We start from the raw sequence: 17,848 nt of genomic DNA on the forward strand, positions 1-17,848 counted from the left end.
CCGGGGTGGGACTTGGCACACTTCACCCCTGGGTTCAGCCAGAGCAGTTCCACTTTGCTTGCATGTGTGGGACGTTGGCAGGAGTTTTTATTCAAAGGAGTGGTTTGTTTCGCCGCCCCTCTCCCTCCAAAACATTTGAAAAACACTGGCTCTGTCTTGTGTGCAGATGGCCTCATTAGCGGTAACTGGTAATGAGCGAAGGCCAGGACTTACACTACTTCGGACCTCTTTCTGACTCCTCCTCCTCCCAGGCCACGGGTGCAATTTTGAGCACAAAATGGACACTTAGTAAATGACTTTATGATTGTATTGTTCCACTTTGGGGGACTGGAGATAATGCATAGCATTACCGCAGAAATTTACCTTGATGAGGAACTCAGAATAGTATCTCTGGGTTGAGCATTGAGAAGTAAGCCTTAAACTGGTGGATTTCTCCCCTTTGGGCTACAAAACCCCTTCCTGTTTAAAACTACCTGGTTCACATGGGCATACTTAAGAGAAACCTCATCATTGGCATTCCCGAAGTTTAGCCAAGCTGAAATACCACATCCATGCATTCGTGTACGCATTAAAGTAGTGTCACTTAAGTGACTTGCAGAGTGATGGGCAGAATATACCTAAAAACCAAAAAAATAAATAAATTGAGAAGTTTATGGTAATAATGATTAAAATGGAAAATGCCAGTCTTTCAGACCAGTTATTTCAACTTGCTGTATCAAATCAATTATATAAACTACTGAAGACCTGAGTATTTAAATCAATGTTGCTATCAACTTGTTAATACTCTTTTGTTTTGTTTTTGTTTTTTTTTCCTGCTCTCTGCCTGGTTCATTGTCTTCACCTACAGGTGTACTTTATTGTCGGCTTCCAAAGATTACTAACTTTTATCTGTATCATTAAAATTGAACTGCCTTGGCTATACTCCTCTTACTGCTGCTTCCATTATTGCCTTCTTCAGCAAAATAAGGCTTTCTGCAGCCAAAGAATAACAAGAAATAAACACCATTGTAGAAGCCTTGCCACTATGAAACTTAGGCTAAACGTGCTCACCATTATTTTGCTGCCTGTCCACTTGTTAATAACAATATACAGTGCCCTTATATTTATTCCATGGTATTTTCTTACCAATGCGAAGAAGAAAAACGCTATGGCAAAGAGAATAAAAGCTAAGCCCACTTCAGACAAACCTGGAAGTCCATATCGCTCTGTCACGCACTTCGACTCGCTAGCTGTCATAGACATCCCTGGAGCAGACACTCTGGATAAGTTATTTGATCATGCTGTGTCCAAGTTTGGGAAGAAGGACAGCCTTGGGACCAGAGAGATCCTAAGTGAAGAAAATGAAATGCAGCCAAATGGAAAGGTTTTTAAGAAGGTATAGCATTTCTGTGCTTTTTAATTTGTTTTAAGGGGAAGGTATGTTTTTACTTTATCATAAATCAAATGCATGTTAAATATGCTGCCATTCCATTTAAATATGCTGCATAACAAATTCTCAGAAGGTGCTCATGGCTTCTGTATATTCACTTAAAGGCAATTTTAGAGCTCTACACTTTGAATGGTATTTTAATTGCTTGCTTGAATGTACTAATATTCAGAGAATGTCTCTCCTTAACAGTTAATTCTTGGGACTTATAAGTGGATGAGCTATCTCGAAGTGAACCGCAGAGTGAATAATTTTGGTAGTGGACTCACTGCATTGGGACTAAAACCAAAGAACACTATTGCCATTTTCTGTGAGACCAGGGCCGAATGGATGATTGCGGCACAGACCTGCTTTAAGTACAACTTCCCTCGTAAGTGCCTTGTGTTTTTGAAGGGGGACAGAAAGGGTTTTAGTAACATGTGAAATTGTCCTGCAACCTTATTGTTTTCAAGGTAGGTGTTCTTTAGCAATTTTTCTGCATCCATTGTATCCATAAAGCAGTACGTAATGTAGTTAAAAGATATCTGATAATGCCTGTTAAAGTAATTTCTAAGAGCTAGCGTGGGAATTAGTTGGCAGCTGAATGGATAGAATTTAGGATTTTGCTTTTCAATTGGAAGTGAATTGTACCTGAAATATTTGGGACCTGGGGGTGTTTTTTAGGAAGTGACACACAAAATAATGATTAAAAACAAAAATACCGTTGCTTAGGATAATTCTAATTTGTTGCTTCACGCCCAGGGCATCTCATTTGACTCATTCTGTTTTACGTGTGAAATGAGCACATTAGATATGTTGGCCAGAAAGTAAAGTTGGGTGTCTTCCTGCTTCACAAACATTTGTTTTTGCAATTGTGCATGAAATGGTTTAAAAAAATTCTAAGTCCAGAATAGTGCCTGTCGTGTGCTAGGCACTAAGTTATTTACTGAATGAGGTAGAACACTACAGGTGTAGTGTAGGAATCAGGAGTTTGAATTTCAGGCAAACAAAAATGAATATGAAATGATCCCCTATGTACCCATCACCCAACTTCAATAAACAATAGCTTGTGAAAAGTGGCTCTTCTTACCCACGTCGCTGTTTTGGTTATGAGCCTAGAGCTGAATTTCCAATCCGATCTAGGTTTAGCAGATGTCCTTTGATACTAACTGGTCCTGGTTTCAGCCCATGTTTCCTTTCTCTGGTAGCTCCTAAAGACTAGATCTCCTTGGCCACCCAGTTACGGCTTAGAGGTCACTAATCAGTGTGGACGTTGGGCCCACATAAAAAACTCCCTAGAAGGAGTGAGAACATGATTCAGATTTGAGATCCTCAGTCTGAAGATTCTCAAGGACGTACCCACTGTTTGGTGCCATGGCCAGTGAACCTGCATGTCACAGGGTAGTCCTAGGTAGGCTAGCTCTGACCGGAATTAGCAGTTCAGCCAGAAACTTACTCACCTCGAGAATCATGATTGCCTAATTTTTGAACAGTTGTGGCACTTCCAGTATTTCTGGGTTTCTTCAGGTTTAGGATGTTAGAATCCTGTGAATTTATAAGGAAAAGTTGGGGCTACCTCGAAGTTTGAGGCAGTGTTGAAAGATATTGGCAGAGACTGTGAAATGAAATTACATTATAAGATGTGTGCATCCATGAATGTTCCTATCACAAAAGGCTGACTTAAATAATGTAGCTCCTAACTGTTTAATTAGTTCACATTTGTATTTTTTTTTATTATGTAGTTGTGACTTTATATGCCACACTTGGCAAAGAAGCTGTAGTTCATGGGTTAAATGAATCCGAGGCCACCTACCTGATCACTAGCGTTGAACTTCTGGAAAGTAAACTTAAGGTAAATAAAAATATTTCTCTTAATTAACATGGTGTTATCTGATAGGTCATGAAAATGTCCAATAACTGAGTTTACCGTGGGCCCGTATTTAATAGCTGGATCTTGTTTCTGTTCAACAGACTGCACTGTTAGATATCAACTGTGTCAAACATATAATTTATGTGGACAATAAGACTATCAATAAAGCAGAATACCCTGAAGGATTTGAGATTCACAGCATGCAATCAGTAGAAGAGTTGGGATCCAAGCCCGAAAACGGTAAGTAAAGCTGGTAAAACAAATTTATTCGTCTGTTTAAGGTTTGTTGTCAGTAGGGCAGGAAAGGAAGTAATGCAAGTGAAAACTGTACACTTCTTGGATTTAAAAAAAAGTTTTAAAATTTTTATCAAGACCATATATGATTGAATGTTTATTTACTTTGTGTGTGTGTGAGAGAGAGTGTGTGCATGTGGGTCAGGGGCAGAGAGAATGGGAGAGAGCGAGAATCCAAGCAGGCTCCACCCTCAGCGCAGAGCCCGACGTGGGCCTTGAACTCAACGAAATGCTAGATCATGACCTGAGCTGAAATGAAGAGTCAGACACTCAACGGACTGAGCCCCCCAGGCACCCCAATGCAAAAATTTTAAGTTTGTGTGTTATGTTCATTTCATTTTTCCAATAATGCCTTTTTATTGTATTTTACAAAAGCATCTATCCATAAATCATTAGAGGGGAAAAGGTCCTCACAACACATAGTTTGAGAAACACGACTCTAGTACATTGGTTGGCAAATTACAGCCTGCTGTCTGTTTCTGTAAATAAAGTTGGACTAGAATACCGTGACAACTATTTAACAAGTGTCTATGGCTGGGTACCTTTGGCAGAGGCTGTATGGCCCTCAGAGCCTAAAATATTTACCGTCTGGTCCTTTCTGAAAAGGAGTCTGCCGACCGCTGCTCAAGATGGCTGAATATAATCTGTTGGGAAGACCTCTCTATTTTCCTCCCCCAGTCATTCAGTAAAAGCAAAGATAGCACTGGAGCTCAGGACCTTTAAGATGATGCAACATTTGTACCTTCAGGAACACCTGGGTGGCTCAGTCACTTGAACATCGACTCTTGATTTTGGCTCAGGTCATGATCCCATGGTCGTGGGATCGAGCCCTGTGTCAGGCTCCACGCTGAGCATGGAGCCTGCTTAAGGTTCTCTCTCTCTCCCTCTTCCCCTCACCCCAACTCATGCAAACACACTCTCTCTCTTTCGAAAATACAATAAATTACGATAACAACAACAATAATATTCCTAAGTTCAGACAGAGGGCTAAGAGAAGTGAAATTTAGATACTATTTAGATATTACCATTGATAGGGAATGAAGTGTTTATAAACCTCTCCACACGGTCTCTCTCAGTATCATAAAATTCCTGTCTCATTTTGATTAGACAGAATCAAAGTATGGTCCAATCCAGATAGGGCAATAAGCACTAAATCTGGAAGACCCAAAAGAGTCCTGAAGCCAGACACATAACATGGGTTGTAACTACAGGAGTGAGTGAGCGAGTGAGTCACAGAGAGAGAGGAGAGAGAAAGGACCTCTTGGTGTTATTTTTATCTAGGTACACTTTCAGTACTTTGAAAAACTGATTTCCTACACAGATTTCAAGAAGCAACACTAAAAACAGTAGAAAATATCATTTTGGTTTGGTGTTCTTTGGATTATATGTGCTGCTTGGAATGTAATCTTAAAATAGTCTGTTAAATGTATAATGGTTATCTAATTCAGTGTCCATGGTTCAGTTATTATTAAATTATTTTTATAAAAAGTGAGAAAAATACCAAGTCCAGTGGCTTTCAATCAGGGGTGTGTATGAGTATCACCTGTGGAGCCTTTGATCCATCCCAGACCCGGAATGCTCAGAGGTGGGGGCCAGAGACAGAGACTGTATTTTGTTTAAGTTCTGCAGGTAATTCTCATGCCCCCCAGTGGTTGAGAACCATAATCAGGCCCAGCCATCTCATTTTAAAGGTGAGCAAACTGAGGCCTGAAGGGCTTGCACACAATAGTCTATCTCCCTGATTCTCCAAAGTCCTGGCTAGCTTTCCACAGCACTGCTGTGTGTGCAGCACCTCAGCCAGGCAGGGGTAGACCGGGATTGGGCTCAACACCCAGAAAAAGGGCCACAGTGGCGTTCAAGACTCTCACTGCAGGTAACCAGAAATTCGATCACCATTTTTTGTGTCGGTTGTCAGTAGAGAGCATTTGTTTTACATGGTTCATCATTATGCAAAAAATACCTAAAAACTCTTAATCTTTGTGTAAGCAATTGAACTTCTAAACTGAAGAAAACGCAGTGCTTTTTCATTCTTTTAGCGAGCATTCCTCCGAACAGACCAACTCCTTCGGACATGGCTATTGTCATGTATACCAGTGGTTCTACCGGCCGGCCCAAGGGAGTGATGATGCACCATAGCAATTTGATAGCTGGAATGACAGGCCAGTGTGAGAGGATTCCTGGGCTGGGGTAAGAGAGACTCATTCCGTGTTCTTCTTTGCGATGAGAGCTCCTGTTCGACATCGTCTAAACTCCATCTGTGTAGAAACGAGAAGGCTATTGATGTTTCTACTTAACCATGCCTTTTTCCTGACGGCTTACATGTTTCTCTTATTTCATTTTAGACCAAAGGACACTTACATTGGCTACTTGCCTTTGGCTCATGTGCTAGAACTGACAGCAGAGATATCCTGCTTTACCTACGGCTGTAGGATTGGCTATTCTTCTCCACTTACACTCTCTGACCAGGTGACAAGCCTTTTACTCTTTCCGCGCCATCCTATTAAGTTGCGCTGTTTGGCTGAGAACGTATTACTGTGAATGTGAGACACTTCAGTTCACTGGCAGCTTTCTCCTCGACTTCAAAAATAGCCCCTGTGGGCAAATATGTAGCTGTAAAAAAGAGTTATGGATTTGTTGGCGTTGTTTCATCTACATCTTCTTACATGATTTTGAAGCTTACAGTTACTTTCATTTTGTTTTATGAGATTTTGACTCTGGATAGCTTGGGTAGAGAAGATAAATGCACCGAGTCTTTTGGATACATTACCCATAAACAGGGATAGGTTTTCTGGGAGAAGATGTGGTGGTAGGATCGTGGCCCAGTTTTGCTCTCAGTTTTCTCTAACACTGTGCTGTCCACAACAGCACGCTGAAGTAGAGATAATTCCAATGATATGAGAAAAATCTCATTTCTCAGTTGCTCCAGCCACATTTCTTTTTGTTTTCTATTTTTTTTTTAATTTTTAAATTTGCATCCAAGTTAGTTAGCATATAGTACAATAATGATTTCAGGAGTAGATTCCAGTGATTCATCCCCTATGTATAACAACCAAGGCTCATCCCAATGAGTATCGTCCTTAATGCCCCTTAGCTATTTAGCCCATCCCCCCCACCCACAACCCCTCCAGCAACCCTCAGTTTGTTCTCTGTATTTAAGAGTCTCTTATGTTTTGTCCCCCTCCCCTCCAGCCACATTTCAAGTTCTCAGCAGCTAAGTGTCACTAGTGGGTACCACTTTGGACAGCACAGGTACCAGACCTTTCCATCATCATGGAAAGTTCTATTGAGTATCCAAAGGCAGCCCTCAGCTTTGTGCCTGGAGTCCAACTGGGTTCTCCCTTCTCCTTTGTTCACAGTAGGAAGCCCAACAATGGCTAGAGCTAACTCACGTATTTTACGTGCATTTGAAATTACACAGCTAATACCTACTGTCCACAGTTGTTTAATTTCTTCTTTGGACCTGTTGCTATAGAAAAATGTCAACCAGAGGTTGAGGCAAAAAAGAGTTTCTGAGTATAGATAGGAATGACTTGGTTTTAGGGAGAGGTTAGGTAGGTTGTGTGATATTAAGGCAGAAAAGTTAAATGGATGTCTTTAGATTTGAGATTCCAACCATCTTTTTAAAAAAATTGTTTTTGGATGTATAACTTAAAGGACATGAATCTTAAGTACACTTCTTGATTGCATTTAATGTACACACATAGACCCCTGTAACCATCCGTATCTAGATCAAGATAAAAAAGAACATTCCTGGAACTCCATAACGTCCTTGTGTCCTTTCTGAATGATGACCACCTCCCTGCAACTTCTCAGGATAATCCAACCACCTCTTGAAGTGGGTTTATCATGAGAAAAATGTTCTGTGTTCTAGACAACTACCTACTTGGTACTTTAGGGAACACAACCTCATTGTAAGATGGAGAGCTGCCGTATGAACTACTCAGCTGAAAGTTCACATTTAAAATCTGCTAGAACAGTAATGGAGAAAAGAAGTGATCAAGTAAAGTAATAAACGAGACTTGATGTAGTCAAGTTAAAATTGATCTATGAATAAGACTGGGGCTTGAACTGTAAAATAAAAATTTTAGAAAACTCTGTAATGTTAAAAGAAAAAAAAATCCACAACGATTATGTTTTTGATGCACTGTAGTGGGCTTTTCTTGTATTTAGAAATGTTTCAAAATGTGAAACACCTTTCAATAAGCTTTGAGTATGATTCCCCCCCACCTTAGGGAAGTTCAGAAGTCAGGGACTAGCAACCCTAGCTTTCACTGCCTTTCTGGAAATAATAGCCTCAGTGTAGGGAAGGGGGGGCAGTTGGAGTGAATGCCCACCTGTCTTTTTCACGAACTTCCTAATAAAAAGTCTCAATCTTCCTAGGAATCAAAAACCCAGGAATCTCCCTCAGATAGGAAATCAGAAATTTGGTGGGACATTAGAGGTGCCACATTTGAAGCCAACAGATAAGCGTGATGCTGTCCTGAGATTATTGCGATCATAAGAAGAGAACTGATACCATTACATAGAGTCATAAAGAAAGTGAAGAAGGGCTCCTTGTGGCTAGTGCTACCCTGGAACAGCTCTTTAAAGCGACAACTGGTCAGCACTACATGGAGGGCAGCTTGGACTTGCAGGACATGAGAGCCCATCTTTCTCTCTACAGAGCTGCCCTCCCATGTGTCATATGCACGTGCAGGCATCGGTTTCCACTTGCAAATGTGCACACACTCGCACATACATAAAACAACAAGCAGTTATTTTATTTCCTTTATCCATCTTAAAGAAAAGCAGGATAAAAGCAATTTGGTTCTATTGGCAGAAAGTTTTCTATGACGAAGCCGGTGGTCCTGGCATATCACACTGTCCCTTAAGAGCTGGTTTACTTCCCGCCTATGTCAGCGTGACTAATAGACACATCATACATCTAAACTTACAGACTAATAAACTGCATTATAGCTGGTTCTTTCTTCCTTTCATCTCCCTTTTTCAGTGGGCTGCTTTATCAGTTTTTCTACCTGTTGCTCTGATATTTGAAATCCCAAATAGTATTTATGTGTGTAAGCAATGAAAGAAAACAAAAGAAAGGAGAAATATATACATACTTAGATATATATGTGCATATCCCCACATGGTCACTGGCAGGGTCTTCAGTATTCTGTCAACCACAATGTTACCGAATTAGTGTTTTTCCATCGTGTTCATCAACGGCAGTGACTTCAAGAGGTGGCTTTGCCATTTGGCTAATCAAAGAAAGTTAAAATATTTTCCATTTTCTTTTAGTGTTCAGTGTACCTTAGCTGAGGTTTTGTATTCTCTTTTTTTAATGGATGATTTGTGCTGTGCTTGATACGTGAGAGATAAGAATGCGCACTTTACCCAAATATCCCACTCTCCTTTATTATGAGTCAGAGCTTCTCCTCTAAGGAAAGCCGAAATGTACTAGAAGAAATCATCTCCAGGATAAAGCACTAAAGCCACTTCCACTTTAGACATTTGCAAGTTATGAGAGTTGTAACCAATAACTCAACGGGGCCATAGAAGATCAGATTCCATTGTGTAAATTTCTGTCACTGTCAGTACTTGAATTATCACACTTTTTTGCTGAGGCTGGCTCTCCTGATCCTATTTGCTTTTTCTTTCATGTAGTCCAGCAAAATTAAAAAGGGAAGCAAAGGAGACTGTACTGTGCTGAAGCCGACACTCATGGCGGCCGTTCCGGTGAGTACAGAATATAAATGTCCTTTATTGCTTGCACTTGGACTTTTTTAAAGGTGATGTTCTCAGGGTTTTGCATACAGTTTTAAACAACTTCACTCAATTGAGATCGTGGCAAGTGTGTTCATTAAAATCTGAAATCAGCATTGGCAAACTTCTGACACGTATGCCTGTTAGTGTTGCTGATCCTGGAAAATTAGTGATGAACATGACCTAGTTCAGATTACCTAGTGTGAGAAGTGGCCATAATATTTCAAAGGTAGAAGATATTCTAGATCTCATTTTTGTTTAATCACAAACTGTATTTTATTTTTATTTTGAACTTTTTAAAAGTTTATTTTGAGAGAGAGAGACAGAGTGTGCACATGCGATGTGCACATGAGCGGAGGAAGGGCAGAGGGGGGAGAGAGAGAATCGCAAGCAGGCTCCACACTGACAGCGTGGACCCTGATGCAGGGCTTGAACTCATGGACTGCGAGATCATGACCTGGGCCTAAGTTGGACGCTTAACTGACTGAGCCATGTAGGCGCCCCTAATCACAAATTTCAAACAAATGAGGAAGCGTAGATCATCCCAGAGAACTGAAGCAGCATATCCAAAGTTATGGAACTGAGTCTCAAATCCAAGCCTCCTGACCCTAATCATGACTAGGAAAACTGGCACTTGAGAGATCTTCCAAAGAAAAAAGCTTAGTTCCAGACGTTTAAAATCCTTATGTGAAATACTGCCTTTCATCAAAATAAGATGTTACAGCGTTTTTGGCCTTGTAATGATAAACATTTCACACAGTGTTTCAAATGTGCATAATCAGATATGTTCTAGCACTTTTAGGCTTGGAAACTCCAGCGGGACTGTATACCGTGACTGCTTGTATTGCGATCAGATTTTAAGTCTCATCCCAGTATCTCTCCCAGAATTATTTTTGTACATGGAAAATTGGAGATGAGATAATGAAGTGTTCAGCCACTTTGTTTTTTAAGCTTCTTATTACAAAATTATTAAATAACGAAAGAATTAAAAGAGGGCACAGTAGCCTTTGCCTTTTTATTTAGAGGTACTGAAGAATTCGGCAAGTTTGGAAACTGAAAGAAGCTTCTGATTAAAACATAATAAAGTGATGCTAATGATAGGTACTACAGTACTTGCTGTTTTCAGGACCTGTCCCTAAGGGCTTTAGATGGATTATCTCACTTAATCCTCCCTAAGACTCTTCTAGGTGGATCCTATTTTTCTGGTTTTATAAAGAAAAAAAAAAGTTTTCCCAAAGTCACAGAGCCCGAACTCTACCAGTCTGATACCAGACTTTTCTTAACTACTATGCCTGTCTGTTTAGGATTGTGATTGTGTTTGGTGTTTTGGGAAATAATATTTTGGGTTTATTACTCAAAGTACAGGAGTCCCTAGTAAACCCTATCAGAGAACATAGGGAAGGAAAAAGACCAAGGACTGTAGGAAGCAATGTCTGAATTTAGGCCTGAAGGATAAGCAGGAGTTTGTGGATATGCTGTGTATCTTCTAATTGCCCATGGTCCATTCTTCTTTACTTGGTGCCTTGGAAGGCTAACTTCTGTGGATGAATCACCAGGGCTTGCTTGTCTTTTGTTGGGTTCAGCCAATTACTGGCGCTCAGGAGAGATCACAGGGCAGGGAGAGAGGAGGGGTTCTGCATATTTACTGCCTTTGCTCCTTCCCTGTTGGGCTGCGATTTGGGGCAGTTGTCAAGCGTCCATTGAACAATCTCTTTCCCATTGGCTGTAACCAGGTCTTGCCCGTGGCTACAGTCTTCACCGGGTTCCAATAATACATCTCTCCTCTTGGTTCTTTAGGCCTGAGGATAGTAAACAGACTCTCATGTTGCTGGTCCATGGGTGTTTCACTGAACTTTGTTGGTTCCCTTAACTCCTCCCCCTCCTGTATAAATAGGCCTTAAAAAATCTTTTTTACTGAAAATCGATAGATTCTATTATCTGAGTTTGTTTCTTTCCTGGATCAGAATGAAAGATCCATTTAGTATTGTACAGTCACATATTCACAGGCTGAGAATTTAGAATACATCACTGCTTCTTGTAAGCACTGACTCAGTTGAACATCATGTAACATTAGGTTGAAGTGAAGGGTGACTTGTGCTAATAATAAATCCTGCCAATTTGTTACGACTATCATTTGTGTTCCTTACTCATAGAGGCCTTCCAGTGCCCATGACTCTTATCTACTGGAAAGAGCAGTGGAGGTAGTTCTGTCACATCTGTCTCACTCCTGTAGGCTTTTTTCCTCCACCTGACATCCTATTCACTTTCTTAAGTGGGATAGTTACAGGATATTAAAGTCCTGTAGGGAACTTTTGGAATTTCTCAATCACAGATCTAGACAAATATGTCAGTTAACACAATGATTCCATCTGTGGAAATGGACAGGACAACATTGTGCCATCCTTGAATGCCATTGCAGCCTCCCTCCACCCCCATGAGCTTTATCAGGATATAATTGACACATACCATCGTGTCAATTAAGGTATACAGTGTACAGTGATTTGACATATGTATGTATTGTGAAAAGATTACTATAATAATGTTAACGCACCCATCGTCTCACAAAGTTACCATGTGTATGTGTGTGATGAGAACATTTAAGATCTACTCTTTTAGCAACTTTCGAGCATATAATACAGTCTTGTTAACTATACTCCCTGTGCTGTGCTGTACATTACATCCCCAGGACTTGCTCATCTTCTGCCTGTAAGTTTGTATCCTTGGACCAACATCTCCCTATTTGCCCCACCCGCTAGCTTCTGGCAGCCACCAGTCTACTCTCTGTTGCTGAGGTTGGCCGGTTTAGAGTCCACATAGAAGTGAGACCATATAGTATTTGTCTTTTCCTTTCTGACTACTTTCCCATAGCATAAGGCAAGAGATGTTTTTGCTGTCCTTATTTGTGAATGGCTCTGTTATGATATCGAAAGAGCCATTCATAAAACTATTCATGGTAGCACAACTGAATTTCCACTAATTGCCACTTTAACTATTTAAAACTAGGTGTTTATAAATAGATGTGCTTTATGCAATAATTCTTATTAATTTGTGGTTACTCATTTCAAGAAAACATCATTTAGTGATAGTCTGGGCTTTTTTGCTGGTTTGTTTCAGGGTTCTTTGTTGTTGTTTTGTGTATTACCTTGGGAGTCACTGTATCTCGAACCTAGTCCTCCTTGAATTTTCCAAGGAGCCATGAGCAAGAATCCTGTTCGTTTTTGTAATCTTAGCTTCTACTGAAAGGGAGTAGAAATGCCTAAATTACAGGGACATAAGAATTTTAAGGAACTCTAGAAAATTCTGTAAGACAACTCTTAAGAAACTCTGTAAATCTCTCTGCCATGCTATAAGAGTCACAAGGTAGTAGCGAGAAAAACATCAGAATTAGATTCAACATAGTTGGGTGTTTTTCGGTGCTATTGGAAAATAAGTGAATATATTTGAAAAAAAGAATTAAAAATGATACTTATGTGGGAGGTGAATGAATTATTTACAATCTAGTAGACATTTTTTAAAATTTTTAGATAAACTTAGTGTATAGAACCGGAAAATCCCTATACGTGTCCCTAGTCTTTTTGAAATCGTGAACAAGTAAAGTCAGTGAAATTAATTATATAATAAAGTAAATATATCCATTATACTAAAAACTTTGACCTAAGAGGTCAGAAACAAGGTATCTTCAACTAAAGACCATCTCCGTGTTGGTGTAATTCTTTTCAGATTATTGAATATTTTGCTTGCCTTTTAGGAAATCATGGACAGAATTTATAAGAATGTTATGAGCAAAGTCCAAGAGATGAATTATATTCAGAAAACACTGTTCAAGATAGGGTATGATTACAAGTTGGAACAGATCAAAAAGGGATACGATGCACCACTTTGCAATATGTAAGTACATTTCATAGACTCTGTAGTGTGAGCCTGGAGATATTGTGTGTTTACATCTGGAAGATGAAGAAGTAAATGGCAAGCTAATTTACTTTGGGCATCACCACCATCATCATAAGGTTGCATTTCCCTTTTATTCACTTCTAACCCTCATTGCTTCCATAGCAAACATAGACAGAAGACTCTGAGCTCTGATCTTGGCAGTTGAACAGATTTTAATAATTGAGTAAATGTTTAAGACGTTATTGCAGAATTTGGTCTTATGAAGAAAAACCAGGTTAGACTTTGGAATCAAAATGTGTGAGTTTACAAAGGGTCAGTTCTGACAAAAGGTGATACTCAAGATTTTAATCTGCAGGAAGGTTTCTGATTTATTGTATTCATAAAACAGTGTAATAAATATATGAACATAACAGCTATTTTGGTTAGTGTTTGTTTTTGAGAGAGAGAGAGAAAGAGAGAGAGCAGGGGAGGGGCATAGAGAGGGAGACAGGATCCGCAGCAGGCTTCAGGCTCTGAGCTCTCAGCACACAGCCAGTGAGAGGCTTGAACCCACACACACTGTGAGATCATGACCTGAGCCAAAATTGAGAGTCCGACACTTAACTGACTGAGCCATCCAGGTGCCCCTTATTTTTAATTTTTTTAAATGTTTATTTTATTTTTGAGAGAGAGAGATAGACATAGCACGAGTGGGGGAGGGTCAGAGAGCAAGGGAGACACAGAATCCAAAGCAGGCTCTAGGCTCCGAGCTGTCAGCACAGAGCCCAATGTGGGGCTCGAACCCACAAACCATGAGATCATGACCTGAGCAGAACTTGGACACTCAACCGACCGAGCCATCCAGGCACCCTGAGCATAAGAGCTATTTTAAATGTTGTGCTGGAGGGTGGATACAGGGAAACATTTTTCATTAAAAGGGAGATAAGGTCAATAACTAAATGTTCTAAAGACAATTGTAATTTTTGTTTCCTTTGACATCATCATTTTCTTTCATTTGCTGTATGTGAGAGCAGTTTCCCAACACTGCCTCTTTTTTTTTCTTTAATTTTTAAGAGTCTTTCTGGCATTTTAAAAATGGAAGTATAGCTGACGCACAGTGTTCCCTTAGTTTCAGGTGGACAATATAGTGATCTGACCACTCTGTACATTATGCTGTGCTCGCCACAAGTATAGCTACCATCTGTCATTTTCTGGCATTTTTTTTTCAAGATGTTATTAGTCGTTGCTTTGTGAACCTCTCATTAATTACCACCATGGTTCTGAAATGTAGGTGTCCAACCAAAGTCAAGAAATAGTTCCCAGAGCTTATACAGTAGGATGTGACCAAGCATAATGTATGCATGTATTCAAATTATTGCCCCTTGTGCTTTTCTCAAGGTTACTGTTTAAAAAGGTGAAGGCTTTGCTGGGAGGGAATGTCCGCATGATGCTGTCTGGTGGAGCCCCGCTGTCTCCTCAGACACACCGATTCATGAATGTCTGCTTCTGCTGCCCTGTGGGTCAGGGTTACGGACTGACAGAATCATGTGGTGCCGGCACAGTTACTGAAGGTAAGTACTGGTAACATGGCAAATAATTCTGTTTGTTGCCACTAATGTTTATACCCCTTAAGTAATAACAGATTCAGTGTAATCCTGAACAGGTTTAGTTCTAGAAACTTCCAGTTGAACTATCATGTGTGCCCTTTATGTTTAAGCCTTGTCTGTATTTATGCCATCTTGTCAGTCCTCAAAATTCTGTCACCCTGGTCCTTTAGTCTCTTCTGTCTAAATGCTTGTTTCCTCAGAGAACTGCACTCTTGGAAGAAAGTATCACTTTTATGCTCCCTCTTGAATGTATATTCCTGCCATGACTTCTTGTTTGTTTTCTGTTCTTTTCAAAACCCGATAGCCGTGTCAACTTTGGCACTATGGAAATTTCAAACCACATAATTCTTTATTGGTGGGGCTCTCTTGTGCATTATAGGATGTTTATCAGCCAGGTAGGTATCAGGAGTAACTCACTCCTCCCAGCTGTGGCAATGGAACATAAATCGAAACATTACCAAATACCCCCTGAGGGGTGAAATCATCTTGGGTTGGGAAACACTGGGGTAGGTAATACTTTTTGGATCATCCCACTTTCACTTTATATTCATGTGCCCAAAATCAACGCCATCATCCCAGACCTTCTGTCCACCTGGCAGATGGTTGGTGACTGTGGTATTACCATCCTTAAAACCATTCACAGCATTAGCTTTGAAGTCTTCTAATTGTTTATTTTTTAAAACTTTAACTTCAATTGGATCTTCCCATTTGTTCATTGGACTGCTCCCTCCCCTGCATGCCACCTTTCGTACCTGGCCTCTTATTGCCTCACACTCCTCTGAGGTAACAGCCTTTCGGCAGCCATTCCTGCCTCTATTGTATCACTTGTGATTGATCCTGTATATTTCTGTTGGGCATCTCCACCTCAAACACTCACTGCTTCAGCCCTGGTGGATCTAGCTTCCAGACATCTTTAATCTGTTGCCGTTGTCCCCATCCATCATTATTTTCCATTATTTCACACACACACACACACACACACACACACACACACACACCCTGGCTCTGCTCTCCTCTCTTTCTCTTACGGGCATTCTTGCTCTCACCTCTCTGTATTTTCTGTTCCCTTGTCTTGGAATGCCCTTTTTGCTAACTGGACACAGCCACCTTTTAATGCCCAACTCTTCAATTAAGTCTTTGCCAGTGATTTCATTTCACATTGATCTTTCAAGTCCCTGAGGTACCGTTGTGTGCACTTCCAGTACCATGCAATTGAGTATTTAAATGTGCTCTGAGTTGCTTCATGCGCATTTTGTCCCAGGTAGTTTGTTTGTAAGCTCATTGAGGGCATAGTCTCCTTATCTTTTACGTGTTTCCTCCTTTCAGTGTTTAATATAATGCTAGGTACATTATAGGGTATCTATAAATACTTGATTATTGATAGCAGTACTTACAAATTACAAGAGGAGAATATCGTCATCATCCTGTTTGGTAATAGCAGTTAACATTTATTGAAAACTGAGTTTGTGCCAAGAAGTGTTAAGCACCATCCACGCATCATCTCATTGAATCCCTACAGCATATCTCTATAAGAAGTAGGTTTTGTTACTCTCCCCCTTTAATAGATGGGGAGATGGAGGCCCAGTGGGGTTAAGTAATTTGTCCAAGTTACACAGTCAATCAGTGAGTGGCAGAAAAGGAATTCCAATCCAAACCTGTCCTCCTGGAATCTTAGGTAGATAATGGTAGGGGCAGCTCTCCTCCTTTTACAGAGATTTTTGTACTTATTATCTCAAATAGAGCCCGTGAGAAGCGAAAGTGATGTAACAACATTGGTACTGATTGCACTGTTGAAATAGAGTTGAAATACTGAAGCATGGTCACACGTTGCGCTGCACTCACAGTGGCCTCTCTTTTATCATCTGTGAGACTCTGGTTCTAACTCCAATATCCCTGTTCTCCCATGGGCACGAGTCTGAAATGTGGTATGCTAATATATTTGTTGCATTTTCCTCCTAGTTACTGACTATACTACGGGCAGAGTTGGAGCCCCTCTTATTTGCTGTGAAATTAAGCTAAAAGACTGGCAGGAAGGTAAGAGTTTTATGACCAGCTCTACTGGTTCTAGATACGCTGAAAACCACCATGAGCCCCAAGACACCCAGTCTTTAAAGTGTTAGGTCGTCTGTGATAGCAAGGGACTCTTTGCTGTTGCTGGTTCCTGGTGCTTTCTTTTCCTCAGTAAAGAGGGTCCCAAGAGGAAAAGAAAAACCTCTGGAATTTAGGCATGATGATTCTGAACTTGAGAATACTTGATGGTAAAGAGGAAGAACATTCTTAGTGGGGCATTCCCTTGGTCTGGAGAAGGATGTATATCCGATCTTTGTAAGCTTGACTTTGCTAGCGAGGACATTTGGGCCAGGAAATGAAACCCCAGATTTTTAAGGGATTGAGGGACTGACTAATCACACATGCATGCTCCAACCTCTTAGCTCTTGACCCCCGCAAACATTTTCACAGATGAGACTCAGTTCTCAGGCCATTTGTATGATTTTATCTTTATATTTAATTGCAAAGGGAGGGCTGCACTTTATAGACATTGGTGATAATCCTTTCTATAAAGCAGCTGGAGGCAGAAGTAAACCAGTCTTCCTGGTAAAACTGAAAACTACTAAATGTGTTGCATTAACTGCAAAATAATGAACAGCCTGGCCTTGCCAGATAAAGGAAAAGTAATTAAGAAGCTTAAGAATTTAGGGGTGCCTGAGTGGCTCAGTTGGTTAAGTGTCCAACTCTTGATCTCAGGTCAGGTCATGATCTCACGGTTCATGAGTTTGAGCCCCACGTGGGGCTCTGTGCTGACAGTGTGGAGCCTGCTTGGAATTCTCTCACCCTCTGTCTCTGCCCCTCCCCCACATGTGCTCTTTCTCTCTCTCTCTCTGTCTCTCAAAATAAATAAATAAACTTAAAAAAATTTTTTTAAAAACTTAAGATCTTAAAAGGGAATATTCATTGTTGAATGGAGCCATAGGCTGAAAATTTAAAGGACCAGTTAGTTACCTTCTAGGACAATTCTCTTAGGTTGTTCAAACCCAAGACTGTGAATGGGCTGTATCT

General features: G+C 40.4%; 1 protein-coding gene across 4 annotated transcripts in view; it reads left to right on the forward strand.

Moving 5' to 3' along the window:
* The window catches only part of ACSL4 (acyl-CoA synthetase long chain family member 4), a 99,781-nt gene that overhangs the window by 43,899 nt on the left and 38,034 nt on the right, over positions 1-17,848 (forward strand). For 2 of the 4 annotated variants that reach the window (XR_014136864.1, XM_081793982.1), the window contains exons 3-12: positions 848-1,375; positions 1,619-1,796; positions 3,148-3,257; positions 3,377-3,515; positions 5,606-5,756; positions 5,912-6,035; positions 9,216-9,287; positions 13,063-13,202; positions 14,583-14,755; positions 16,751-16,825. Coding sequence is in view for 3 of the 4 variants with exons in the window: in XM_081793982.1 (XP_081650108.1) it covers positions 1,025-1,375; positions 1,619-1,796; positions 3,148-3,257; positions 3,377-3,515; positions 5,606-5,756; positions 5,912-6,035; positions 9,216-9,287; positions 13,063-13,202; positions 14,583-14,755; positions 16,751-16,825 (1,513 nt within the window). In the remaining variant the exon portion in view is untranslated. The remainder of the gene's footprint in view (positions 1-847; positions 1,376-1,618; positions 1,797-3,147; positions 3,258-3,376; positions 3,516-5,605; positions 5,757-5,911; positions 6,036-9,215; positions 9,288-13,062; positions 13,203-14,582; positions 14,756-16,750; positions 16,826-17,848) is intronic. The other 2 variants (XM_081793983.1, XM_081793984.1) reach the window with 2 other exon arrangements.

The sequence above is a fragment of the Panthera onca genome, chromosome X, assembly GCF_046562875.1.
Source record: "Panthera onca isolate mPanOnc1 chromosome X, mPanOnc1 haplotype 2, whole genome shotgun sequence".
Taxonomy (NCBI): domain Eukaryota; kingdom Metazoa; phylum Chordata; class Mammalia; order Carnivora; family Felidae; genus Panthera; species Panthera onca.